The 27,541-nt window shown below is 45.2% G+C and overlaps 1 protein-coding gene across 1 annotated transcript in view; it reads right to left on the bottom strand.

Moving 5' to 3' along the window:
• Nucleotides 1-27,541, bottom strand: part of ATP2A3 (ATPase sarcoplasmic/endoplasmic reticulum Ca2+ transporting 3) — an 82,062-nt gene that overhangs the window by 17,237 nt on the left and 37,284 nt on the right. The window contains exons 2-9 of the mRNA XM_072978461.2: nt 24,334-24,351; nt 23,360-23,442; nt 19,097-19,201; nt 17,992-18,130; nt 16,009-16,089; nt 14,239-14,324; nt 12,645-13,109; nt 188-276 (exon numbers count right to left, since the gene is read on the bottom strand). Of these exons, the coding sequence (XP_072834562.2) occupies nt 188-276; nt 12,645-13,109; nt 14,239-14,324; nt 16,009-16,089; nt 17,992-18,130; nt 19,097-19,201; nt 23,360-23,442; nt 24,334-24,351 (1,066 nt within the window). The remainder of the gene's footprint in view (nt 1-187; nt 277-12,644; nt 13,110-14,238; nt 14,325-16,008; nt 16,090-17,991; nt 18,131-19,096; nt 19,202-23,359; nt 23,443-24,333; nt 24,352-27,541) is intronic.

The raw sequence follows: 27,541 nt of genomic DNA, 5'->3' as shown, positions 1-27,541 counted from the left end.
TGCCCCTATCTGGACCCCTTAGGGTATGGTCTTTGGGTATTTAATTCCACAGTGACTTCAGTGATCACCCTATGAAAGCATCTTTAACAAGCTGCTCCTATTCTTTTTCTGAACCGAATTTGGGAGAATTTCGCCACCATCTTGAAATTACCACGAATCAGAACTAGCGCCCGCACAAAATACTCACATTTGCCCCTCTGGCGTATATGTTGACCCAGTGATGGTGAACTCATGCAAGCTGCAGTGGATCCCCTCAATCTTTTCAACAATGAACATCTGCAATACATCGAGGAGGAGAGAGGTGAGGGATTGAAGAATCAGACAGTGGTAGGCAGCCATTTGCAGCCAGATAGGAAAGACATTCCTGGTAAGACCTAAACTGTGGAGTTACTCTGAGCCATTCACAGGATTCTCCACGGAACTGCCTTCCATTCGTGACCTTTCTATATTTTTCTCACTGCTGCGTTTGCTTCTTCCACCAAGAAAGAAAATGAAAAGTAGGGAGATATTAAGAAGGAATAGAATCACCAACCCAATGCCTTTGGAGTGGTAGGTGATAGGAACTTTTCCTCTGGACCACAACCTGGGAAAGTTACTTTTTCAGACTACCAATCCCAGAATCCTTGAGCCTACTTGGGAATATTTATTCCTTCCTTCACTCCTTCACTCAATGAGCGACCTTGCTCTGAAAACCGGGACCTAAAGTGGCTTAATAATAATCTAGCTGCTGTATGTGCCATCAAGTCAGTACGGACTTATAGTGATCCTTTTCTGGGTTTTCTAGGTAGAGAATACTTAAAAATCATTCCCCATTCCCTTCTTCTGGGGGTATCCCTGGGACTGTGCAGCTTGCCCAAGGCTACACAGGCTGGCTCTACTCGAAGGAGGCACACTGGGGAATCGAACTCCCAACCTCTGGCTCCGTGGCCAGATTCCTAAACCACTGAGCAATCCAACCAACGTACAATGGAGTTTAAAACAGCATTGCTAAAACAAAGTAAGAAATATCAGCCTAAAACTTCTTGCACAGTTAAGCAAAAAAGTGTGAAATCCTGGCATTGAATTGCTAGAAGTTAAGAAATCTGTTTACGCATTGAGTTGCTCGATTCAGTGTGAAACAGAGAATGCAGGAACATTTCAAACTTAAAGCAATTTGCCTCTAAAAATTAGGCTTTTGGGGGGAACTACGGAACAGGATTTCAGCCTTCCAAATATCGTGGCCGGAGTCTTATTGGTGAGTTGCACCAGAATCGGTCCAATGCTCAGTATTGTAGTGGTGAATTGTTAGTAGTATGGATTGGGCATAAAACAAAACAAAAACAAAACAAAACAAAAAAACCCCAAAACTCATGAATTGGGCCATTTCATGGTTTGTTTTGGAGTGCTTTGGGTTAACGCTCCTGCCGAGAATGAAATGCCAAACGGTTACCGGAATTGACAATTCACACCGTTTGTGGTTCAAGCACTTCCCTGGAGGGATGTGCTTTGGGGGGGGGGGCTATAACATAGGAGCCCCACATCCAATCTTCACCAAATTTGTAGGGCACGGGGAAGAGAGTCAGCTGAAGACTTGCTCCGAATTTGGCAACTTTGACTTCCACGGAGGCTGTTCTTCTGCTTCTGGAAGTTCCGAATCACACAAAACAGTTCAATTTTTTTGGACCCTTTGTGTATGTTTGTGGTTTGTGAATAGCCACAAGCCACAACAATCACGAACCCCCGGTTTCTCAGTTTGTGTCCATCTCTAATTCATAACTTGCCGTTTGCACCTCCTTCTTGCACACTAATTCACACGACCAGTGTGCAACCCGGTGTACAAAGGACAACTTGTGAACCCAGCTGCCATTTGCCCCTTTTATTCAAGCCAATACATCGGTGCAACTAAAGCAACAGGATTCTGCCCACAAAATAAACTCATTGCAGTATTACAACAATTTAAACTAGGATACTAAAAAAAATTCTCAGTAGCATCTGTCCAAAGGAACTCCTCCAGATCTTGGCATGAATATACCCAAAGATGCTAATCAAGATCTAATCAACAGAAGCCAAGGGGTGGAGATGGTAGCAGGGCAACCCACCCACCCGTCTTCTGTGTCTGAGACAGGATTTTACCTCGCTGGTCTTAATCCTGCAATCTAATGGCCCTACCACACACACACCCCAATTTTCTGCCTTATACGTTCTGGAACCCAGGCTCCGATCTCATTAGTTCTGCTCTATGAAACATTTCTGTCAAAGCTCAAATCTGAGAAGGCAGGAAGACATTCAGCCAGAGATGGCTTCACAAGCCAAGGATCCAAACTAATTAATGCCAGCTCCGGCTCGGTGTCACGATGCGTGGACCCGGCCCTTCCGTCTGAGGAACCTCTGGGAGTTTCAGAACGCCAACCCTCCCCGTGGAGGTGGTGGAAAGTGGGATGGGTAGAGACTCAAAATGATGTCAAAATCGCTCCGCTTCCTTGGCACGGAGAGTCATCCTTTTTCGCGCGTGCCGATCAGCTTTTAACATCAATTGCTAAGAGGGGCACACGAGATTTTTATTTAAAACTGCAAGACAACAGCAGGCAAATCCAACTCCACCTTTTTAAAGTAAAGAATACTACGGACACTCCTTAACAAAAGGAAACCGGGATGGGTGCTGGATGGCCATTATAGATAAATAAACTTGCTAGTTCTCATCTCATCCTTTTAAGTCTTTTTTTGACTCAATGAGAGGTGTCGGTGAAGATTTCGGGGGGAAAAAGTTTATGGGAGGCAACGATGTAAAGAAATCAAGACCTCTTTAATTTCTGCAAACTGTTTTAAACCTGGCTCTCTTCCTCTTCACTGGATTCTCATTACCACCCTCTGAGGCATCATAGAACCACAGGATAATGGAGGTGGAAGGGGCCCGTAAGGCCATCTAGTCCAACCCCCTGCTCATTGCAGGAATCCAAGTCAAAGCAGATCTGATGGATGGTTGTCTCATTTTCTCTTGAAGGCCTCCAGCATTGGAGCGCTCACCACCTCCCGAGGTCATGGGTCCCGTTGTCGTACTGCTCTAACAGTTAAGAAGTTTTAAGGGATATTGACTTGTGTTATTAGCCTACAGTTTTAATGAAACCACTGTACATACACTCAATTATGATGCATTGTTATGGTTTTAAGGTTTAACTACATTGTCCTGGGATAGATATTACAAATGGTGGTATCTAAAGGATTTAAATGAGCCACTAAATAAACAGAAGAGTTCTGAGAGTAGTTTGAGGGAACCAGACTTCAACAAGAAGTTTGTGTTTACCTTTGAACTACCTTGGAATAAAACAGAAGGCATTGTTGTGACAAACAGACCTTTTTTTGCTACATAGGAGAGCACCTCTGCAGAAAACAAAAGTATCATCTAGTTCAGAGATGGGAAACTTTGGGATGTCTAGGGCCAGATATACCCTACCAGATCCTGTGTTGCTCCTCTACCTTCACCGCCAGATATTTTTATTTTAAAAGCTTAATGGGAAAATCTCCCTGCCACTTTCTGGTGATAATTTTAAAAACCAAATTCGGAGCATGTGGAGACACAGAAGGCTTAATGGATCAAGGATGGCAAAATCACTTCCTGCCCTCTTTACGAGAACATGAGGGGGCTTTCCGAGAAACATTTTTCTAAACAAATTAAAAACGTTTTTGGTCCGTTGGGGATGCTTTTAAAAAATATCTATCTGCAACTAAATGCGTCAATAAATAGCCGAGAAAACAGTATGTCGAAACCTTTTTCTCCCGCAAAGCCCATTTCCCACAACATACTTAAGCGAAAAGCCGGTAATTTAAAGTGCGTTGTCTTCTAAAATTCTTATTTTTTTTTCCTTCCCAAAACCCATTTTTCCAGAGGGCCGACAGCGTTGATGGAATCCATTACTCATCTTTAACTCAGCCCATCCTTCTAGTTGCTTGGCATTTTTAAACCTTTGGACCGGTTTGACAGCGGCTGGAGCCGTTTTAGATCGACCCCAGTTCCGGATGTAGCCCACGGATGCACAGCTCCGGGATGTAGTTTCCTATGGCAACTAAGCTCGGCGTGGCATTTATTCCCTTTGCAAAGTCACTGGTGAGTAAAGAAACGGAAGCGCAGGCCTGAAAGTTTAACATTCTCAGAGCCCGGCGGCTGTCTCTTCTGTGCCCTGCTTTCTTAACTATGGCAATTTTCCACACCCCTTACATTTGACATTTTCCCCCCAGGATAATTTAAACAGAACAACGGAAACAGCAAGAGGCTAATCCTCAAAACCGGAGAGGCGAGCGTTCCATCTCCCTTTTTCCCCCAAACAGACCTGGAAGAAGGTCCGTGTGGCAAAATGTCTGTATATACTAAATAGAAGCCCCATTTACCTTAAAAGGCGGATGGGGCCAAATGAACTCCTGTGTCCAGAGACATGGATAACTCTGTTGGCTCAAGACCAAACACTTAAGACATTGCGGGAAACCAACTTTAGGTCCTCTCACACACAGCTCTTGAAGCAGAAGGCTGCCATGGATTCGGTCACGTTACGTCGATTCCCAACAGAAAAGTGCTCATGCTGAGTTACTGTATTTTTCTGTGTATAAGACTATATACTTTTGTCTAAAATCTTTAGACTAAACATCGAGGGTCGTCTTATACACGGATTTAGTTTAGCTGAGGAGAGAACAAAAAAAAGTGGAGGGGAAAGCAGGGATCAAAGCGATCCTGCAGCGCTTTGATCCCTTTCCCCCTGCACTTGCTAAGCCCCACTTAGATTTCTTAATTTTGGATTTAAAAAAGTGGGGGGGGATCTTATAGATGGGGGTGTCTTATACATGGAAAAATACGGTACGTGGTGACTTAATGTTTAAAAAGTTGCCTACAGTCTTACGAAACCCAAAAGCCAGGGTAAATAACTAACTACGTGTAATTAGTTCCTTTCCCCCACCCGACCAATAACGGAATTAAGTTAAATGATGTTTGGTTTGTAGCAAATGAGAATGTCAACCTTGGAACTGCAGAGCTGGACGGGACCCTATGGATCAGCAAATCCAGCGAGGCACAGAGCGGGAATAGAACTCCCAGCTTCTGACTCTGCTGCCAGATGTCTAAACCACTGAGCTATTCAGCAGTTCCATTTTCTGGGTTTTACTGACGTAGGAGACTCTTTGATTCTTCCACAGATATCAGTGACTGAAACACAATAAAACTTATAGGTGAAAGACACCCGTTGAAGCCCTGTAACGCTGTTGCGCTAAAGGTATAACTTTTTGAGTCTAATTGATGTAAGTTAAAAATATCTGTAGACATTACCTGTTACACACCAATCATGATCAGCATTCAGCAGATAATGCCTAAGGAGATTTCTTAACTTACGTCAATTTACCTCCAAAAGATACGCATTTTACACAGCAGTGTAACAGGATTTCAGCCATTGCACCTGACATTCATTGGGCGCCTTCCAATGTACCAGCATTACACAGTTCTATCAGCCTGGGGCCACTTTAACTGTTGTGGCTTCATCTTATAAGCAGCATGGGACTTGTAGTTTTGGGGTACGGTTCTGAATCCCCTGCTAGAGATTTCTGGCATTGTTGCGGGGAGTGGGTGTGGACTGTGTTCGAGCTCTCAAAGCAGAAAAATTCTAAGCAACGGTTCTCCTCTAGAGTAAAGTGTGGTCCAACCCACAGACTCGTTTTAGTTTTTTAAAAAAGGCAATTAAAAACAAACAAACACTGAATTTTTGGATGAACTTTTTTTTTTCCAAACTGGAAATAACTTTTTGTTGCTTCCAATTTTTGCTGTGGAGCGCCGTGGAACTCGGGGGCTGTAAAAATGTCACCCCCCCCCCAAAAAAAAAACTAATAGGGCTTTTGTCACCCTTGGGCTGAAAGGCCCATTGTCCTCAACAGCAGCTTTTTGCGGGATGGGGAAGATGGGATGTGTAGTCCAGCTCCTTCAGAGAACGCCCGACTGTGATCCCAAGGGGCGGGAGAGGCTGTTAAGCCCTGTTTTTATCTCAAAGAAAGTACGAGAGGGGGAGAGAGAGCCACTCCGGGTCCCATCCTCCTTCATCACAAACATCTCGGTATTAATCAGCTCATCTCCAGCTTAATGCCTCCCTTGAAATACCTTGCGGATTAGCAGGGAACTCAAACAGAGTAATAAAGTGCTTTCCTTAATCAGAAAGGCCACATTGAGCCAGCCACACAAAGACCTGGCCTTTCCGTGAGCTTTTCCAGAAAGGATTAAAAGATTCCATGGAAGAGAATTTTAAATGACCTTAGAAGAATCAGCCACCGTACCGAAAAAATGCTCTCCCTGACCGAGACATAGCCCTCTCTTCGTCCGCAGACCAAAACATAGTTGTACTTTGTAAACAGTGGGACACAAGTCTGAAGCTCCTGGACTTTGTGATTAACATGAAAGCATCCTCCACATCACCCTTCATGCTTCCTTGTTTCTTCAGAGCACCGCTTGCCACTCTCGCAGTAGCTGGGAGGGAGAAATGGGTCTTTTTTGGCAACTGGGTCTGGCTTAAAAGCCTTCTGGCTGTCATGCAAAGCCTTTAACGGCGGGTTGGTCTTCCATTGGGCAACTAAGAGCCATTAACTTTACAAAAGACCTGCTAGCGATGTGTGGATGTGGATTGATCCAGCGGCTCGGTGCTTTGGGCTGTCCCTCCTAGGGGAGGGGCTGGCTAGGAAGACTAAATATCTGGCGCTCTCAAGGGGTGTGTAAACGGTTGCTTAACCCCTCACTACAAGTCCCATCAGGAACATTGTTCAAGGGGCATCTGCCACCCACCTCTAAGGTGCCTTGAAACACTTTCCTACTGACTATCTTCCTAAGCAAACTAGTTCAGATTTTTTTTTTAAAAAAAATTAACTATCCCCAAAATTTAATCCCTACCTCAAGATGACCCTATTTACACACACAGAGGCCTCCAGAAAATCACATTTTTTTTCACTTAGAGGGGGTTGTGGTGGGTCTCCAAAAGAAACTGGAAGCCACCCTTTGAGTGCTTGTGTTGTTGTTTTTTTTAATGGCCATTTTCTGCCATTTGAGGGACTAAAAACAACACATGTGGGGGTGATTTTGCCCCCGATGTCGTAATGGAGAAAAACAGGTTAATTTCCAAGCCGTGTTTTAAGTGAAGAAGTACTTCGGGAATACATTAAGAGGCACTGTTCACTTTCTAAAAAAGGACTCTCTGCGTGCAACACGTAAGCCTTCCAGAGGCGAAGGTCAGGGGCTCCCATCCTGCTGCAGCCCTCACTGGCCTGGCCAGCTGGGGCTCATGGGCTTTGCGATCCATCTCCCCTCTGGTTGTCCCCCCCCCTTTCCCTGCTTTAGGCTGACAGACGTTGTCTGTGTCCCTCTGCAAAAAATAAAAATAAATAATGATTTTTTTAAAAAAAAATGTAAAAGGATGGAAAGTTATCAGGAAGGGAAGCAGCTCCTGTGTGTTAATTTCAGGGAGGGAGAGGCGGGCATGAATCGTGAGCTGCAAGTACCGTTGACCGCAGCCTACACATCTAAGTAGAAATTACAGTGCTTGGAGGCCAGGGAATTAAACATATTGCCGTCTTCATCAACCCCTGATAAAAGGCAATTGGACAAACCCCGGAGGGCTACATAAAGAGCTCCCTAGGCTTTTAATTAACAATCTCCAAATGTGTAAAGCTTTCTGTTCTATTAAAGAACAAATTTAACATCTGGCATCGAGGAAAAACTGAAATACCGAGAGCAGCTTGTGTCAGGCCGTCTGCCAGGACCATGCACGTTCCGCCAGGGCATATAGTCACAGCCATGGAGCTACTTTTTGGAATACAATACCCAGAATCCCCTCTCTCTCCCCCCCCCAACTGCCAGAGTGAGGAGTTCATCCTGGAACAACTCTACCCCAGGGAGAGGGAGGAGAAACCAGAGATCAGAAAAGTTACTCTCTTTTTTGGGAGGTGGTGGGGATTACAAGTCCCAGAATCCCCACTGGCTTGGAAATGATGGGAGCTGTAGTCTATGAAGGCAATGATTCCAAGTTCGAGGAAGGGGGTAAAGGGGGGGCATCCTCTTGAGATATTTTAAGGCAGCTGCTGGAACAGCCCATATGGGGATGATGGGAGCTTTTATCTCCTGGGCCCTCAGAAAAGGAGCCTTTCTCACCACGAAACGGGCAGCTCAGCCTATCCTCGGACTTTCTCTTCAAGTGCGATCCTTCACGCCGTGGAAAGCCAACAGGGTAATTTGGAGAAGCTTCTCCCTGCTGGGTTTTTTGGTCCCCAGTGGGCAGACGGACACCCGAAAATCTTCCTGCAGACTCGCTGCCAGCAGGAAGGGGCTGCAAGATATGCTGTTTGCCTTCTGCAGGCGTAACTACCCAACAGGATTTGGGCTTTTAACGTACCAGATACTCATATACCCTGCAAAACCATGAGATTCAGCGAGTGACGCCAGACCATTTACTGCCTCTCGGTGTGGCGGTCCTCGTGGGGGGGGGGCTTTTATGATGCTAGTGGTGAGGAAAACAGATGCCTTGAGGTCAACGAGAGGAAACCTAATGAATAAATACGATTTACGGGAACTGCCGTCCGCCTAGATGTCTTTAATGAAGGCACAGAGAGACCTGACAGAGACAGAATTCAAAGAAGCCTGCATTATAGCTGCTGATGCATGAGCCAGTAAAAAAAAAAAGAAATATTCAAATGCCACGGAGGTGGGAAGAGACCACCATGCGAAAGACGCTTCCCTTGGCTAAAACAGAAAGAAGCAGAACGTTCACTTAATCGCTGGACCTATGAGAGGAGCTAACGTGTTTAGAAACAAGCATCCTCTCCCACAGAGAAAGGACTGGTTCCACATCATCTGGGCAAATATTTAACTTTACAAACACGTCTGCAAATAACAATCGCCATATTCTTTCCATTAAACATTTGCTGTTCTTTAACCAGGGGAACTCCCAATGATTAAACATTAACTCCATGTTTCACCCTGCCCTTGGACCGCTCGGGGCCGAGAATAATAAACATTTACCTAGGGATCCATTTCTAAATTTATTGAAAAGGCACAGAGCACCTGCTCCTTGGTGTGTGTGTGTGTGTGTGTGTGTGTGTGTGTGTGTGTTTTAATTGAGCAAACTTCGGCTGGGATGTGAAAAGGAGATGCAGGGAAGTAAAAGCCGGGATCTAAGCAGGCACCCCATAAAAGAAACCGTAGACTCTAATTGACGATTAAGTGACTGGATACATCCATTTGGTGCTAATAAAAATGTTAGAATGTTTGGTTACAGCCCGGTCACAGTTGAGAAACTCCGAGTTTGCCACTCACAGGAGTGGGGAGAAAATGATCGGCTTGAAATGTCGTGCTGGAGAAAAGCTTTGTAGAGAATCCTGGGCCATCAGAACGATGAACAGGTGGATTTTAGTCATATAAAGCTTGATTTGAGGCAAAAATGATAAAACTTGGAGCCTAAACTGGTAAAACCAAGGCTGTTTTACTTTGGGCACATCATGAGAAGGCGGGATTCTGTAGAAAAGACAATCACACTGAAAAAGGTAATAGAAGGCAGCAGGAAAAGAGGAAGAAAAAAAATACATGATGGGCTAACTCCCTAAAAGAAGCCACCGGCTTCAGTTTACAAGAGTGGATCAGGGCAGTAGAGGACAGGATAATTTGGAAATTGCTCATTCATGGGAATCACCAAAAGTCGGAGGCAACTTGATGACACATAAATACAACATGTTTGTAGTGGGAAATTGTAACTCCCATGTAATGTCAGTGCATGATTTCCTCAAACACCATAATAGGTAAAAGAAACAGGTTACATTTCAAAATTAACTTACCCAGCTCTGGACCCTTCACAACTTTCTCCCATGCCTTCCTGGGCTGGAGACATGGGCTCCTTTAACATCCATGGACAGGATCCCACCAGTTCCCCCATCATTAAACCCTGACAGGAGCTTTCAGACATGCTAAAGAACCTTCAGAGACACTGGGCCTGATGCAGAACATCAGGTTTTGTGTGTCTCCCTAAAGCACGGCTTGCCAAACTTGAGTCCTCCAGAGGTTCCTGGACTACAACTCCCAGAAATCCTGGCCAGGACAGCTCACGGTGAAGGCTTCTGGGAGTTTTAGTCCGGGAACATCTGGGGACCCCAGGTTGGGAACCATTGCCCGCAGGCCTCAAATGGCTTCATCTCATTATTAAGTCAACCTTGCCCAAGGTCCAAGAGGAACTGTCCGTGGTGCTGATTTCTGGTCATAATAACCCAACTTATGCCCAACTAGACCGGACGCTACCAAAACTCAACGCCCTGCAAAACAGGAAATAAGATGGTGGGGTTGTCTGTTCACTCAAAATGAAACAGCTTCTATTTCCTTTACAACTGGCTGGATAGCTCTGTGAGTTAGGTCTCTGGCTTCATAGCCAGAGGTTGTGAGTTCGATTCCCCCCAGGGAGAAGAGCCAGCCTGGGTGGCCTTGGGCAAGCTGCATAGCCCAAGAGTGGCCTCAGAGGAAGGGGAGGGTCAATCAGTTTTGACTACTCTGTGCCTAGAAAATCCTGGAAAAGGAACAATTTTCTAGCACTTAAGAGGCATTTAATTTTGGGGTGGTTTTCGAGCCTAGAGTGTCTAAACCTCCAGAGACCCAACCCATCCCCGAACATTTAGGAATGGGATGTTCAGATTTCTTGGACTACAAACCCACAAGAGTCTCTGATCTGGGAGGTCTACATGGCAGACACCTCAGAGTAGTGGTTCTCAAACTGGGGTCCCCAGATATGGTTGGACTACAACTCCCAGAAGCCTTCACCGCTTACTGTGCTGGCCACGATTTCTGGGAGTTGTAGTCCAAGAACACCCGGGGACCCAAACTGGGAACCACCGGTTTAGAGACAGTCAAATGTGGCTCACCTGGAAGACAGGCCTAAACTTGAACCCTCTGAGGCCTAGCTCGGCCTGGCTCCGCCCAAGCTTCCTGTTCCTGCCCTGGGAGTTTTCTTTCAGAACAGGAAGCTTGGGCGGAGCTAGGCCAAGCTAGGCCTCAGAGGGTTCAGGTTGAGGCCTATCTCCCAGGTGAGCCACACTGAGGTGTCTGTAAAGTGTCTGTCTACCAGGTAGAACTCCCAGAGTGGGGAATTATGGGATTTGTAGTCCAAGAACCCCAAAAATGACATCCAGAGAAGTATATCAGCCTTTTGGGATTCGTAGTGCATGTTTGTAGGGTGTCGTAAGGAATAGGGCTAGGCCCTTTGATGAAGCCGAAAAGGGGCAGATGGCATTCCTACGATGGCTCTATCCAGCCCTTCAACTTGAGGTTCCTCACAGGGGCGGGAGTGGAAGCCGGAACGTCCCCCGCCGGGTTCGGAAGCTAAAAACAGATTCCCTCAGAGATGAGCTGCCTGTTCCGCCACCCACAGATTAGTAAGCGATGCTTCCCTCACAGGGTACGACCCCATCAACGATTGTATGGAATGGCTTGCCGTCTCCCCCACACGCATCGCACAAAAGTAACACCAGCCATTCATGGGGCCGCATCTCTAAGGAAACCGCTGAGAGATGTTAAGTGGCTTCGCATCCCACCCCCGTTCCAAGAAAGTCTTGTGCAATTAGAATATATACCAGCTTGGGGGGGGGGGGGAAACACACACTGCGAGGTGTAGGGTGATGGGAGAATGACTTTAAGTGGGACTCCGGTCCTGACATGCAGTGGCTTGGGTGCAATGTTGTCACCGCTATTGCTGGATAAGCATTCACTGGAACAGTCCAGCATTATGGGGGCTCATCATCTTCCCTCATTTGAAAGATCGAGTGCTTGGGCTCTCCATAATTGCATCTAACACTACTGCTCAGTTCTCACATCTTATGTCACTGCCTACTGGAAATATCAACAGTCTTATCAGATAAAATAAAATTCCCCCCCCCCAAAAGCTAGCATCTTTTACTGCTGCATCTTACCTGTCTCTAGCAGAAGGTAATAATAAATAATGGTGTGCCGTCCAATCAATTCGGGCTCGTGGTGACTCTTTCCGTGGTTTTTGAATAAGAGACGTGGTGTCCCATTCCCTTTTTCTGGGGATCTCTCGGGTCTGTGCAGCGTGCCCAAGGCTACCCAGGCTGGCTCCACTCTCAGAAGACAAAGTGGGGAATTGAACTCCCAACATCTGGTTCCAATGAGCTATCCAGCCAGTTCAAAAGTAGTTTACACCCTTCCCTCTCTCTGTAGGCACTTTGCATCCGCACAGCTTGCCCAAGGCTACCCAGGCTGGCTCCACTCTCAGAAGACAAAGTGGAGGACTAAACTCCCAACATCTGGTTCCAATGAGCTATCCAGCCAGTTCGAAAGTAGTTTACACCCTTCCCTCTCTCTGTAGGCACTTTGTGTCCGCACAGCTTGCCCAAGGCTACCCAGGCTGGCTCTAACTCACAGGAGGCATGGTTGAGAACTGAACTCGCAACCTTTCGCTCCACAGCTGGATACCTAAACCACCAAGCTATCCACCCAGTTCCCCTATGGCAAAGCATACTGGAAAATATGGAATGAGCTGAGGCAGCCATTTTGAAGGGCTTCTGACTGAAGTTGGCAGAACTGCGCACACACAAATGAAACAAAAGGTGTACAGTAGCCTTTTTTGGGGAGGGTTACCTCCGGGAAAATGCACAGAACTCACCCTGTAGACCGACATCTGATTGGTCGTCAGCGTGCCGGTCTTATCGGAGCAAATAACGGAGGTACACCCTAGTGTCTCCACCGACGGGAGGCTTCTCACAATGGCGTTCTTCTTGGCCATCCGGCGAGTCCCCAGGGCGAGGCACGTGGTGATGACCGCCGGGAGCCCCTCGGGGATGGCGGCCACTGCCAAAGCCACTGCAATCTTGAAGTAATAGATGGCGCCGCGGAACCACGACCCTCCATGCACCGGGTCGCTAAAATGGCTGATGTTGATGACCCAGACGGCCACGCACACGAGGGAGATCACTTTCGAGAGCTGCTGGCTGAATTCGTCCAGTTTTTGCTGCAAGGGGGTTTTCTCGGGTTCGGTGGCCACCATCTGGTTCCGGATCTTCCCGATCTCCGTGTACACACCCGTGGCTATGACCACGCCCACAGCTTTGCCAGCGGCAATGTTAGTCCCCTAAAATGGAAATACACAGAAGTCAAAGAACGCGGAGAATTCTGACAGCCTCCGCAAATGTCGAACTTTTCTTTCTCCTGAGGTGCGCGGCAAAAAAAGATCCGGGCCTTATCTCTTGTTGCTTTTTTGCTGTATTGGTTATTGGATTTTTAAAATTTCACTCACTTTGACACTGTGAGCTGCCTTGAGTCCTTTCATGGGGAGAAAGGCGGCTGGCAAATCATGAGGCCTTGATTACAAATGACACTAAGCAAACGAACGAACAAATAAATAAATAAACCTTGACAACGTGCATCATGTGGGAGCCATACAGGCCAGTTTGGAGAAATCAAGTGCCCAACCGACATCCGATGCTGGCTTTAGACAAAGCAGAGAATGAGGTAAATGCAGAAAGACACGTTACCAAAAAATGGGACATTTGCCTGTTTTTTCAAAAACATATTTTACGAATTGAGCTCTAAAGATATGTTTCCTGGTTCGCCGCCCAAACACAGCCGTAAACAATGACAAGCTATTTAAAGCGAGCAAAACGAGAGAGGAGCCACACGGCTACAAAATAAAATGGCCACAGAGGCCAGGTTGTAAACTGGGGGGCACAAAGTTGGTGGCCCCTTCCGCTTGGGAATATGAAGAGGAATAACGTTTCTCAAAACCTTCCTATGAAAACTGGGGAGGAAAAAACCCACAATTACAATTCATAACGCAACCAAAGAGACAAATCCTCACGCATCAAGGACAAATTCAATCCTAATTTACACCTCATGGAGCTGGTTTTCTCTCTGAGGGGAGAGTTCAATGCGAAGGAGCCTTCAAACATGACATGCCCCATATATATATATTAAAATAATCCAATCTATTATCCTTTCCGGGTGTCCTCAGGGCCATTTTTACATTGCTGAGGTCCCACTTGGAAAGGCGGACAGAGAATCGGGACTAAAGAGACCCGGGTTCAAGTTCTCACAAGCTAGAGACGCTCCTTGAAAAGCCACTATTTAAATATCACATATTCCTTAAAAGCCTTATTAGTTTCGTCCTAAGTCCGAAGCAAGTTGATGGAACGTCACAATGACACAAGGAATCATCGGATGGGACGAAAGATCAGGCAGAATTTCAGGATGGGGATACTTACTGAAAAAAGCATGTTCTTCTTATCCTGGTTGACGGCCCTGGGGTCCGGAATAGGATCCGTGTGCTTAATGACAGAGACCGATTCGCCTACAAGGGAAAAGGACGTGCAGCCGTTACTTGAGGATTTTAGTATCATCTCGGTCTGGAAAACTGGAACGCTCACATCGTGTTTTTTTTTTAAGATAAATTTTAGGAGTTCTGTTCTAGGCACGGCCAAACGGGTCCATTTCATTTTCTAAGGCAAATCTGCCCGGTTTCAAGGTCCAGGTCTTTCGATCAAATTTGTAAAAGGCCTAGACATGGAGAAAAAAAGGGAGGGGGAAAGGCATTGCCCCCCCAAAAAAGAACTAATCTCTATCCATGACACAGAGGGCACCGGCATCTAAGGGATAAAACAGTGAAAACCCCAAAGTCGGAAATTCTGTCTGTCTTATGCTACCCTCCAGGCTCTGATGGGAACACAATCAATCCTATTGATTCGCTTGGCGCCTTACATTCAGCTGGATGGCTTGGAAAAACGTGCTGAGAACATTAGACGCTGCTAGCTGTGATGTTCGCAGGCCAGCAACTCCACTCCAGCGTTCACCTCTACACTTTCATGGGAGCTGTCCAGGTGCTGAACCCGACCTCCAAAACAGGGCCAGCGCCTTCAACAGCTTCTTTAATGTTTGGACTAAAATCCGGAGCGGAGTCATCGGCCCCCTACTGACTTCAGAGCCACTCGCTTCCCCTGGCTAGGGAAAAAGGGAAGTGACCAAGGCAACTTTAATACCGTAAGAGGGTCCTCAGCTGCCCACCTTTCCAAGATGAAGAGCCAGGCTTACGGGTAACTACAGCTTGGTATGCACTTCCAAAGCATTGTTAATTGCCTTGATCAATGACGGAGGTCAACGGCTAACAGAAAAGTGTTTGGTTTCGTTTTGTTTTTTTTAATTTGTGGAGCTTATGTTCTTCAAATGACCTTGTTCTTCATATTCTGAAATGGTGTTCTGTTTTGGCTCACTCAGGGCCCAGCCTTCATTCAGGAAAGCTGTCTTTTGCCTGGCACAGATGCCAGTGGGTGCCGCGTGTATCTCCTTTATGCCTTGTCTGTCTTGAGAAAGCAAGCAAAACTTTGTTCCAACAGAGAAGCACAGAGCTTGCCCTTTCCCCACTTTTCAATGCAACGCTATGCCACTCAACCAGTTTTATCCCCCCACCAAGAAACTCAGGCGCAAAAGCAGTCCGAGATCATCCTGAAGCATTCCTGCCAGTGGAAATCCGACGGTGAAGGAATATTTTTCCAATCATTTATCATCTTGCAAATCTAGTACAATATCTGCAGGGATGGGTTCCAAGCCCCCTCCCTCGGATGCTGAAAACTGCAGATAATAGTGAACGCTTTGCATAGCCTGGTAAAAGAACTCCCCCCCCCCAAAAAAAGCATTTTCACATACAATAGCAGAATGAGCCATTAGAGGGAGCCAGAAACCAAGCTATGTCTTCTTCAAGAACAAGAATACATCACATGGGCTTTTTTGGTAAATACATTGTGAAAATGCATATTTCTCGTTGTTGTTTTCAAATAATATTTTCAGACCGCGGATAAGTAAAACCGTGGATATGGGAGTCCTACTGTATAAGAAACTTCCAACTACCCTGTTAATTTACTATCAATGCCAAGTCACAGGCGTGGAGGCTTTGAGTGAAGGCATAGAGCTGCTTCTCCCCTTGCTGAATCCAGTCTAGCAGCTCCTGATCTAAGTCGCAAATCATCCTCTCCTCTCCTTACCGGTGAGAATGGACTGGTCTACTCTTAAAGTCGTGGACTTAATCTCAATGATCCGGATGTCGGCAGGAACTTTGTCACCAACTGCAAGACAGAAGAGACCACAAAGGTGGCTTGTGAGCGATCAGGAATTGTATCTGAAATCCACGGTGGGCAGAAGAGAGGGAGTTAAACCACCACAAGATTTGGCCTCTCTGTTCTGCTGCTTTACAGCTCTGCTTCCCTGCAGTCTACCCCTCTCTTGTATTCTGCTGTAATGGAGCGCTCTTCCACCACCGTTTTAAATTCTCCGTCCAGCACTGATCATAATGGAAATTCCTCTTCATCCAGATGATGTTTGTCTGTATCTGGCACAGTACTGCTTTTTTTTTATGTGCTCCTAAACACGTTTGATCTTCCTCAAACCTGGGGTTTATCTTTTGCTTCACTTTGCGCTGAAGTACTTTAGCGCTATAGCACTCTAAGCACCTCCCAGTCACAAGCTTTTAATTCCAGGGTCAGAAGCTCCGTTTTCTTCTAATGCAGAAAGTTTAATGATGTTAGCATAGGACCGAAGGGTGCTTCAGGGATGCAGACATCCCTGGAGGGAAGCTTACTGGTTTGCAAATTAGCGCTATGTACAATCTGGTAGACAACAGCTGCACTATACCCCATATACTTCGGACACCAAGTGACAGAAAGGAGAGGAACGAGGCAGTACAAATGCCCCATCGGGAAGAGCCCTAAAGGCTCAGTTTAGTTGGAGTGCTAACCAGAAAATCAGGGTTCAAGTCTCAAATGAGTGAACTCACTGGGTGTCCTGGAGTGAACCCCTCTTTCTTGACATGACCCACCTTACAGGACTGTTGTGAAGAAAAAATAGTGAGAAGAAGTGGACTGTGCATTCACTTAAACCACAGGGGTCCTGAGAGGGACTGTTGGAATTTTTTACAACCTCGCATGCTGCTTCTAGGAGTTCAGGCTGGGAGGGACATTTCTGGGCTGGGGCGACTGTCAATCACTAACAGCACTAACCAATCATTCCTTCTATGCCTCTGAATTCCAAAAGAGCCCCGGCTCTCCGCTCTGTGGCTTTTCCCCGCTCTAGAGTTTCTTGAAGCTAATTCCTCCCTTTGAAATGCCTGCCCTTCTGCTGCACAGCTAGAGGGACTGCACTAAAATTCAAAGCTCTGCAACACTCACTACGTAGGAAAGAAGGATCAATCCTTCCTTCTCCTGCTGCCCTCTTAGTGGAAAAAAAAATTCCCTCCTCCTTAGAGTTAAATAGCATTTTGGAATGAATGGAATCCAGTTAACAATCACTCTTTGGCATAAGCGGATTATTCTTGGAGAAAGGCATAAGCTGCCGTCAGCAGCAGAGCACAGTTGAGATACATGGTGTCAGAACGCTAGGATTTTTTTAAAATTATCTTTTGCTAACAAGGATGGTGGTGCCTCTGCTCCCCTTTTGGCTTCCTTGCTACTTCTAAAGAAGGATGGGATCATCTACTTTGCCAGACTACAAATCCCATAATCCCCCTTTCTGGGAGGTCTACCTCCCTCACAGATACTTAACACCTGGATACAACAGCCCTGAGCAAAAAAAAAAAAAAAAAAAGGCTAAACTAGAAGGCTCTGAAGCCTAGCTAGGCCTCGCTCTGCCTAGCTTCCTGTTTAGAAAGAAATTTCCCAACTTACCCTGGGGCAGGAACAGGAAGTTTGAGCAAAGCTAGGCCTAGCTAAGCCTCAAATCTTTGCAATTAAGGCCTTTCTTTTAGGTGCACCACATTCAGGAATGTGTCAGGGGGATTCAACGAGGATGGAGATTTATATTTGTAGTCCCGAAAAACCTGAAAATCCTTACTTCTAAGCTGAGCAGCAATCATCAGCCATGGTTGCGGAGATGTTTCTTCCAAAGCAAGAAAATATTATTGTCAATTATCTCGGTTGGAATATAGAGGATCTTGAATCTGGCTTGAATGGAGAAATAACACAACGAGAACTCACCCGCTACCTCTACAATATCTCCTGGGACGATGTCTCGTGCGCGGATCCGTTGGACCCCGCTCCTGTCCGCCCGGATCACCTTCCCCATTTCCGGTTCATATTCCTTTAGAGCTTCGATGGCACTTTCTGCGTTCCTCTCCTATAAAAAAAAAGGAGCCCCATATCAATCTTTGCTAATTTCCTCCTTACAAGCAAAACCCAAAAAAGGTTTGCTTCCTTGTAGGTGACGCTGAGGGTGTCTGACGTGCCCTTTGCAAATTCATGGCATTTTGGAGAAAAAAATTTACAGACCGGGTGTTTGCACGCACACAAATTCTGCCAACAGAAAACCTCTACGGTTTTTGTAAAAATGCCTGATTTTAATGCAAAGCACTTTGTTTTGCACAAAACGTCTCTCTTTTTTTGGGGGGGGGGGCTCATTTTGCTGAAAAAAGTCCCGTAGGAGAAAAAGAATCTCTTAGTGGTTGGTACGTTGCCTCTTAGAATGAGGAGATGTATTCATTATATCTTTAATAACATCAGCTCTCCTTCTTCCTATCTCTAGATGAATCATACTCAGCTCCTTCATCTTTTCCTCATAGGACTTGGCTTCTAAGGCCTCCTCCCCCCCCCGCCCCCCGGTTAGGTAAAGGTAAAGGTTCCCCTTGACATTTAGTTCAGTCGTGTCCGACTCTAGGGCGTGGTGCTCATCCCCGTTTCCAAGCCATAGAGCCAGCATTTGTCTGAAGACAGATTCCGTGGTCACGTGGCCAGCGCAACTAGACATGGAACGCCACCTTCCCACCGAGGTGGTACCTATTTATCAACTTGCATTTTTACATGCTTTCGAACAGCTAGGTTGGCAGGAGCTGGGACAAGTGACGGGAGCTCCCTCCATCGCATGGATTCGATTTTATGACTGCTGGTCTTCCGACCTTGCAGCACAGAGGCTTCTGAGGTTTAACCCACACTGCCACCACGTACCTTCCCTCTGTTAGATAACTAATAATTAGCCTCCCTACGCATTACACCCTAGATCTGCTATTTGAGACAACTCTCCCTTTTGCCTAATAGTAGGGCCGGCCCTGTGTTCATTTTTAGCTCCCTGGTGTGAATCCTCTCATACCTGCCAGACGCCCACGACTGCATTGGCAATAAGGATCATGATGATCACAACGGGCTCCACGAAAGCTGTTGTGGTTTCTTCACCTTCCTCAAACCAAGCCAGAATCTGCATAAAAACACAGAGAGAGATAGATTAGATGGATGAAGAAATACAACCAGTCTCCCTAAATACTGCTAAGCCCTTGTTCGTAACAGATCAAGAACTGGTGAATTATTTTTCTCCTCTCCTATGAGTGGACGAGATAGCTTTCATCCATTTCAATCCATCTTTTCCTATTGCCGAGAATGGTTTTTATACAGATGTTGTGAATTCTGTAGCTAAACTACAATTGTCGCTGCCTCGTCGTGTGGACTTTTAAACATCAGAAGCACTGAATGGGTTGCTTGCATGTTTTTGATCAGCCCACTGGTCCTTTAGTGTTTGGTGCTGGGAGACTAAGGGGAATGTGCAGGACAACTGATCCGTGAGGATTCAGATGGAAAAGTCAGAATGAAAAAATGTGAAATAAAGCGGCGAAATAGGACTTGATTAATGGGGTGTGTGTGTGTGCACTTTGGGTCAAAAAAAGGCACAGAGAGAAATTTGCGCAAACTGCAGGTAATTTACTTGGGGGGAAAGGGCTTCCTGTCTCATTCTCATGCTGAAGCAAGACATCTCAAGGTGATTAAAAGACTCTGGACCCTCCATCTCGACCATTAAAATAAGCAGTCTTAGCAATCAAGCGTAATTTCATGAGATGGACCTGTGCCATTCCTATAAAAACAAGCCACCATCAACCATGTAGCAGTGCTTGAAAAAAAAGTTGCTTCTTTTTTGGGGGGATGACAGCTCCTTAAATCCACCAGTGAACACGGCCACTAGTCATACTGGCGGGAGAACCGTAGGCGGGGAAAAAAAGAAACTTTTCACAAGTTTTTCTCTGGGCCAAAATGGTAGGAATACTGCCAGATCCATTATGGGGAAGCGCATGACCTCTGAAAGGGACAGGATCAAAAAAAAAAAAAGGAGGACTCTAAAAGTTGCTGCAGAAATCATTACTTTTATTAGCTGGAAAAGATGTTCTCCTAAGAAGGGGTCAATTTCTTCGTGCTGTGATGGGTGGCTTTAATATACACACCAGGATACTGAAATGGAATTTTAAAAAATCAGACCAGCCACTGTACAGGGTAAATTGTGATTGTTTCTAACCTACATAATTCTTATCTGCTAGGTCTACCTTGAAATGAATGAATGAATGAATGAATGAATGAATGAATGAATGGACAGACGGATGGATCTGAGAAAGTGGCTGTTGTGTATTACATTGGATTGATTGGATTTTTAATACATTGGTTTTAGACAGACTGTCTAGGAGAGGTTTTAAAATGAGATGGTTTTTGCTTCTAAACCTGTTTTAGTCATGCTTTATCTAACAATTGTCTAATATTTAACTTAGGGTGTTTTAATTGTGTGAGTCCCTTTGTTGGGAGAAATGCAGCATACAAATAATAATAAAACTAAGGATTCTCAATATAATGGTATTAGTTCATTTAATATTGGAATAATTCACTGTTTTTCGCTTTAGTGTTTTAATCATGCAAGCCGCCTTGGGTCGTTTCTGAGGGGTAAGGCGGGATCAAAATATTTCAAATAGATAAATGAATTATAAATTAATAGAAAGAAGGCGATTAGTTCCTTCTTGATGGACATAATCCACTAAAACCCTCCTGAACGGACATGAAGGGGATCTCAAAACTTTGAAAAAATCTGTTCATGTCGCTTTCTGCCTCAATGAAATGTTTAAAAGCGTGCTTTCTTTTAATTAATTTTTATTCATTTATTTGATTTAAAATATATCCCACCTTTCCCTGTAAAAGGGACCCAAGGTGGCACAATATGAAAAAATTTAGAACGACCAAGAAAGATTTATGATTTATTTATTTATTTTTGCAAATTTTTTCAAAACTGGGAAGAGGCAGGGTGGATTTAAATCAAACTGAATTTAAATCACAGCCTCTGAGAAATAGGCATTGTGGCCCTCGCAGGGTTGAGAACAATATAATTCACACATTCCTAGCCATTAGTTGTCGCTTTGAATTGCAGCTTATTGGGTCTGCGCGGCTTTTTGGCCATGAAGTTCATCTGTCACATTGGGCTTTCAGGTTGACAAAGCACACCTGTGGGAGACTAAACCACCACACCCATCATCCACCTGACCTCATGGTGGAAGATAGGGATAAGACAAATGGGGGGGGGAAAGGCTGCCCGACTTCCTTCCGCAAGGTCTACAGGTATCTTAACAGGTCCCCCTCCCGTGTTGACCTTTCAGGAGGCCAAGCCTTAATTTCTCTCAGACTGAGCAAACAAACTAGTTCTTGTCTCAAAATTATCTCAGGCAATTAAGACAGGTTGTGGTTTACTCAGAAGTAGTTTTGGTGGGGCCGGACACCAACCACCTGCCAGGGTGGGTCCCTCGTGAACACCTTTCATGAAGTTACCACGTTCCAGCCTATGTCTTCAAGCTTCCGGATCTCCAAAGAATCATAGAATTATAGAATAATGCAGTTGGAAGGGCACTCTCCGGCCACCGAGTCCAACCCCCTGCTTGAGGCAGGAATACAAATCAAAGAATATCTGCCCAGTGGTTGTCTATATTTCTCTTGAATAAAGAATAGAGAACTAGTACCTTGAAGGATTTGAAGACTATACGTCTTACATGAAGCCTTAAATAGCATTTGCCTTTTTTGCAACCACATCACACTGTTGGCTCATACTCAGCCTGTGATCTACGACAATTCCAAGATCCTTCTCGCTCACAGTATTGCTGAGCCAGGTATCCCCTATCTTGTAACTGTTGTGGTCGGTTCCTTTTTCCGAGATGCCGTACTTTGCCTTTATCCCTGCTGAGTTTCATTCTGTTGTTTTCAATCCTGGTGAGCAAGCCCATGTAGATAATTTTGAATTTTGTTTCTGTCTTCGAAGGTATTAGCTATCCCATACAATTTTGCGTCATCCGCAAATCTGATTAGCACCTCCTGATCCAGGTCATTAATAAAATGGATCCACGTCATTAATGAAAGGAAGATTTCAAAGTAGGTGCATGTAGGGTGCCCTATTTTATAGAAGGCAAACTTCTCTCTGAAGGACTGTCCTCTTTTTTGAAGGCAATCCTCTCTTTGAGTGCAATTATTATGGTTTATACCTGGAATGAGATCAGGGACCTTGATACTGCTCGAATGACAGATTCGGGTGCAGGCAAGGAAGTCACTCAAAATATTCCCCGCTCAGATGAGATATATTTTAATACTGCTTAAATTTATGAAGAAAAACACAAGTTCTAATTTTATACCTGCATGCCTAAAAGAGTAATAATTGGAATAAACTAATTAGGCTAATCTAGTAACTTTTAACTCAGCGAAGGGTAAATGCCATTAAGATGATCCTTTAAATGAACCGGATCCTAACTGATTTAATATTTATCAACAGCTTGACCAGTTTTAATGTTTCTGTTCTCTCAAGGGAACACAAAGAGCTTGAATCACAGCCAGGAGAAGAAGGGAAGCTGAACGTGACAGCATCAGCCATAAGATTAACCTTCCACTCCCCGCCCTGAAAATCCATACAAGCAGCCCATAATGTCTGAAGGCTGAGCAAACCACCTACATGTTTCCGGAAACAGAGGGCTGGAGATACCAGGAAATAGGAAAGCGAGGTGGGTTTGGCCACAGACCTTCGTTGGACAGGCTGATCAATCCCACCTGGCCCCCATGGACGACAAATGCCATCATCCCCAAGGAGAAAGGGAATGGTGGGATTTGTAGTCCAAGGTACTTTGGGAAGTGCCAGGTTGAAGGACGCCAACTTAAGTTTTAAAAAGCATCCGTTTGAAGGAGTAAGCAACAAAAATGCCTTTTGACCAGTGGCTCCCGACCTTGGCCCCCCCCAGATCTTCTTGGACTACAACTCCCAGAATCCTTCACCACTAAATGTGCTGGCCAAGATTTCTGGGAGTTGTAGCCCAAGAAGATCTGGGCACCTCGGACTGGGATCCACTGCTGTAGAGGAACAGCGTGGACTACAGTGATTTATGCTGTTTTCTCCCATTTTCTGTTAAAACTAATAATTTATCGGTATCCTGCTCAGAGTACCGCGTGGAGAATGGACATTGAGGAAGTGACCCTGGGCATTCGGAGAAATTCAACCTGGCACCCATCACCCAACACGTGACCCATAGGAATAACCCCCCCATAGTCTCAAAATAAATGCCAAAGGAGACACACTTACAAAAGAAACGAAGGCGGCCAGAAGGAGAATCCGTACGAGGAGGTCTTCGAACTGTTCTAATATCAGTTCTAGGAGCGATTTTCCTAGCAAAAGCAACAAACGTTTCTTTTTAAAACCCTGGAATAATCAAAGTGCCTCCACAAAACCAGGTCCAGAATGGGGAAGGCATCCTTTCCTGGACTACAGGTCCCCAAATCCTCCAGACAGCATGGGAGTTATCGTCCCCCAAAAAGGAGTTCCTCGAATCTTGGACCGACCCATCACCATCACCGTTCCAAGTGAACCCCTTCTCCCATCCCCCAAAATCAATGCTGTGTTAAAGATAAGGGCGGTGATATTATTCCCCAAAGACTACAACCCAGTGTGCATTTACTAGCGAGTAAGATGTTGAGGAATCGGCTGGATAGCTCAATGGTTTAAGTCTCTGGCTCCGCAGGCAAAGGTTGGGAGTTCGATTCCTCCACTGTGCATCTCCAGAGAGAAGAGCCAGCCTGGATAGCCTTGGGCAAGCTGCACAGTCATCCCAGGGGAAACCCCCCCCAGAAGAAGCGAATAATCAACCACTTCTGAGTATTAACAACCTGGAAAACCCTGGAAAGGGTTGCCAGATGTCAGAATTGAGTTGATGCCACATGATTTGTTGACAGGATAGGCCAGTGATTTAGGCCACTGAGCCAGAGGTTGGGGGTTCGATTCCCCACTGTGTCATCTCATACTAGAGCCAGCCTGGATAGCCTTGGGAAAGCTGCACAGTCCCGAGGATTCCCCCCCCCCCAAGAAGAAGGGGATGGTCAACCACCTCTGAGTATTCCCTGAGAAGGGTTGCCATAAGTCAGAATGGACTTGACGACACATCATAATCATCGTCACCAAGTCCCCCAGCCCTACATTCCTCCCTGTGTCACTCACAGACACCTCAGTGCTTCTCCACCCAAAATAAGGACGATCAAACTAAATTAATAGCGTCCACCTACCTTCTTCGGCCGGAAGTTCTTTGGGGTGTCAATCAAGGGTCCCAAGGAATCCGCAGTGGAGGAAAGAAAGAGGGAGAGAGGAAAAACCCAGAAAACTTAGTTATTGATGTGCGAACACTCAAATATAAAACCAGGTTTCTAGCCCTTATGGGTGTCGAGATATTCATGGAATGGAAGAGGGAAAGCCAAATGGCCCTTCTAGAGCGGTGTTGTGTTGGCTGGCCATCTGTTACGAACTTGGAGCTTCAAACAGGGTTCATTTTCCAGCCCAACCAGGACATGGCTACGGGGAATTGAACCTGGGATATTCTGCCAAAGGGGATGGGGCCCTTCCCCATAAGAACGAAGCAGATCTTCTTAAGGAGAACCTCCTGTGTTTCTACCACTACCTACCAAGAAGCCACTGGTCTACAAGGCCACGCTTCCTAAAGATGGGACTCACAGGAATTCCAAAAATAAATAATAATCAGGGTGTTTTCTCCTTGCAAGAAGGATGGCCTTTGGAATCATGGCCAAGCCATAGGTTGGATGCCAAGAATATGTCCCACCCTATATCTATCTTTTATTTTACTTTATATGATTTCAGCTCTCCCAGAACTGGGACCCAAGACAACGCACAGCAGATTAAACCGTGCCGAGATAAAAATAGATGAGACGGTGTGGACTGAATAGATTTAATCGCTTTAAAAGGTTTTATAAACACCCGAGGTTAAATACAAAAGGTTATCACGCTATGAACAGTGGAGTTAACGGAACCATAAAAAGAAAACATTGCTGAATTTAAAACCATTTAAAAGGATGCTGGCTTTCAGAAAAGCACAACACCTATCGGTTCAAGAGCACCTCTCAAGAGCTATCCAGCTACCAGCTGGCACAGAAAGATCCTGCTCACAGCAAGACTGGGTTGAAGCTTAGCCTTTTTTGTTAAGAAGTTTGGGTATTTACAACCTGGCATGCTGCCTCTAGTAGGTGTGAATGCGAGGGGCCTTTCTGGCCTGAGGCAACTGTCAATCTATCCAGCACTAGCCAATCATTCCATGCCTAGCTCTGAATTCAAAGAGAGCCCCGCCTTTATGTTCAATGTTTTTTTCCCTCTCTAGAGTCTGTTGCTGAAAGCAGTCATGTTTGTCAGTTTGCTGTTTGATCTGTCCAACTGTAAGTAAATGAAACGTTTTTATCCTTTCTCCTACTCATGTCTCAGAGAGAATTTTCTCGAATCCTCACGGTGCCTCCTGGGAGAACAGGCAGGCCGCGAAAATTTGGGCCAGCTGCACAGTCCCAAGACGACCCCCCCCCAAAGAAAGAAAGGGTAAATCCTTTCTGAGTACCCTCTACCTAGAAGATCCTGTAAAGGTTTGCCGGAGGTCAGAATTGACTTGACGACAATCAATGATTGATTTCAAAACAAAACACTATAACATGTTTTAGGCATGAAAAAAAAAGACTGGTAAATAAATTATGGAAAATCCATGTAAATTTCCATGGGAATTCAAAACTTAGTCCTGCCACATATTACTAGCAATTTTGAAATTAAAAAAAAAAAGCAGGTCAGAATCATAGAAAAGCAGCCAGCCGAAGACAGAGAGTTCTCCACGGCCTTTCTCTTTTTACGGTTATTTTTAATTCTTCTTGTGACCTTTGATTAAGACAATAAACTATTCATTCAAACCCGATGGAAGAAAATCAAGGATATCCTGTACAATGATCCACTTAATTCATTCAGGAGAAACCGGCTAATCTGATTTTTGTCCTTAAATTAAAAACAAACAAAGGGATTAAATTAGCCAGAATGCACATTTTGTTCGACGTGTTAATCCTGACGTTACGTATTTGGTTTTGGACGTTAGGTTTCCGAGTCGTGCTCTTACATGTTCGTTGAAACAGAAAGAGAAGGAAACCGTCAGCTTGAAATCCACAAACTTCAGCTGGCTAGTTCTGTTTTCTTACATCCATACAGAGGATCATTTTTGTTAAAAAGGAGCTGACGGTATTTCTTGACTTTAATTTGCTTTGGAATGTCCAAGGGTGGGCTTATATATCCAAATTAGGTGTCCAGTTTCATAACTACTAAATTAAATATAACCGATCCTAACCCACCTTCTGTCCCAGGTGGCATATTATTGTGCTATTTTAGAATGCATTAACAGAAATCCTGTGAGGTACTACCATTTATTCAGCAATGGTTAGCCCTCACCTTGAGGATTGTGTCCAGTTCTGGAAACCATACTTTAAGAAGGATGCCAGCGAAATGGAACAAGTTCAGAGGAGGGTGATAAGGATGGTCAAGGGACTGGAAATCAAGTCCTCGGAGAAAAAACTGAAAAAAACTGGGCATGTTTAGCCTGGAGAAAAGAAGACTCAGGGAAGATAGAAGAGCACTTTTCAAATATTTGAAAAGCAGTCATACAGAGGAGGGCCAGGATCTGTTCTTAGTCATTCCAGAGTACAGGACACATCATAATCAGCCAGATTTCAGCTGAATATCAGGGGGAAAAATTATTAACTGTTAGAGCAGTACAACAACAGAACCCATTACCCTGGGAGGGGGTGAGCGCTCCAACCCTGGAGGCATTGAAGAGAAAATTGGACAACCCTCTGTCCAATTGGCTTTGGCTTGGATTCCTGCATTGAGCAGGGGGTTGGGCTTGATGGCCTTGTAGGCCCCTTCCAACTCTATGGTTCATGGGGTTTGTAGTCCAGAAAAAAAGAGTCCAAAATGCACAAACCTCCTCGTAACTCCCACGTGTGAAATCCACTCTGGGTTTTAACCCAAGCTTTCAAGAACTTACTTAATAAGGTGCTAAACCTATTCTGAGGGCAGGATCCAGCCCTTTGGATAATGCTGGGATGAAAACCCGGAGCGGATACACAGGTTCCTGTAACGTCACAGACAAGGAGACGCGCCCATGTTGACCGAGTCTCTTTTTTAAAAAAAACCATCAATGGATATTTCACACAAACGGCTGAATCATATTTTTGGGAAAGAGGGGCCGGCGATGCCTGACAGGCACCAAGCTGCTCGTTTTTTCATCTGCTACTCCATCGAAAAAGAAGAAGAAGCTGATTAGCATTCCATGAATGAATTCACATGTCATCACAGCCTCCCCAGTGACTCAGAAATGCAGACAAGACGGGCAGAGAAGCAGCAGCGAACAGTTTTTCCGAAAAGGAGAACCGACCGTAGAAATGGTATCTCACAGTTTCATTT

The sequence above is a fragment of the Pogona vitticeps genome, chromosome 7, assembly GCF_051106095.1.
Source record: "Pogona vitticeps strain Pit_001003342236 chromosome 7, PviZW2.1, whole genome shotgun sequence".
In the NCBI taxonomy this organism is placed as follows: Eukaryota; Metazoa; Chordata; class Lepidosauria; order Squamata; family Agamidae; genus Pogona; species Pogona vitticeps.
The sequence above is the reverse complement of the archived record's forward strand: the minus strand, read 5'-3'. Positions and strand labels throughout refer to the sequence as shown.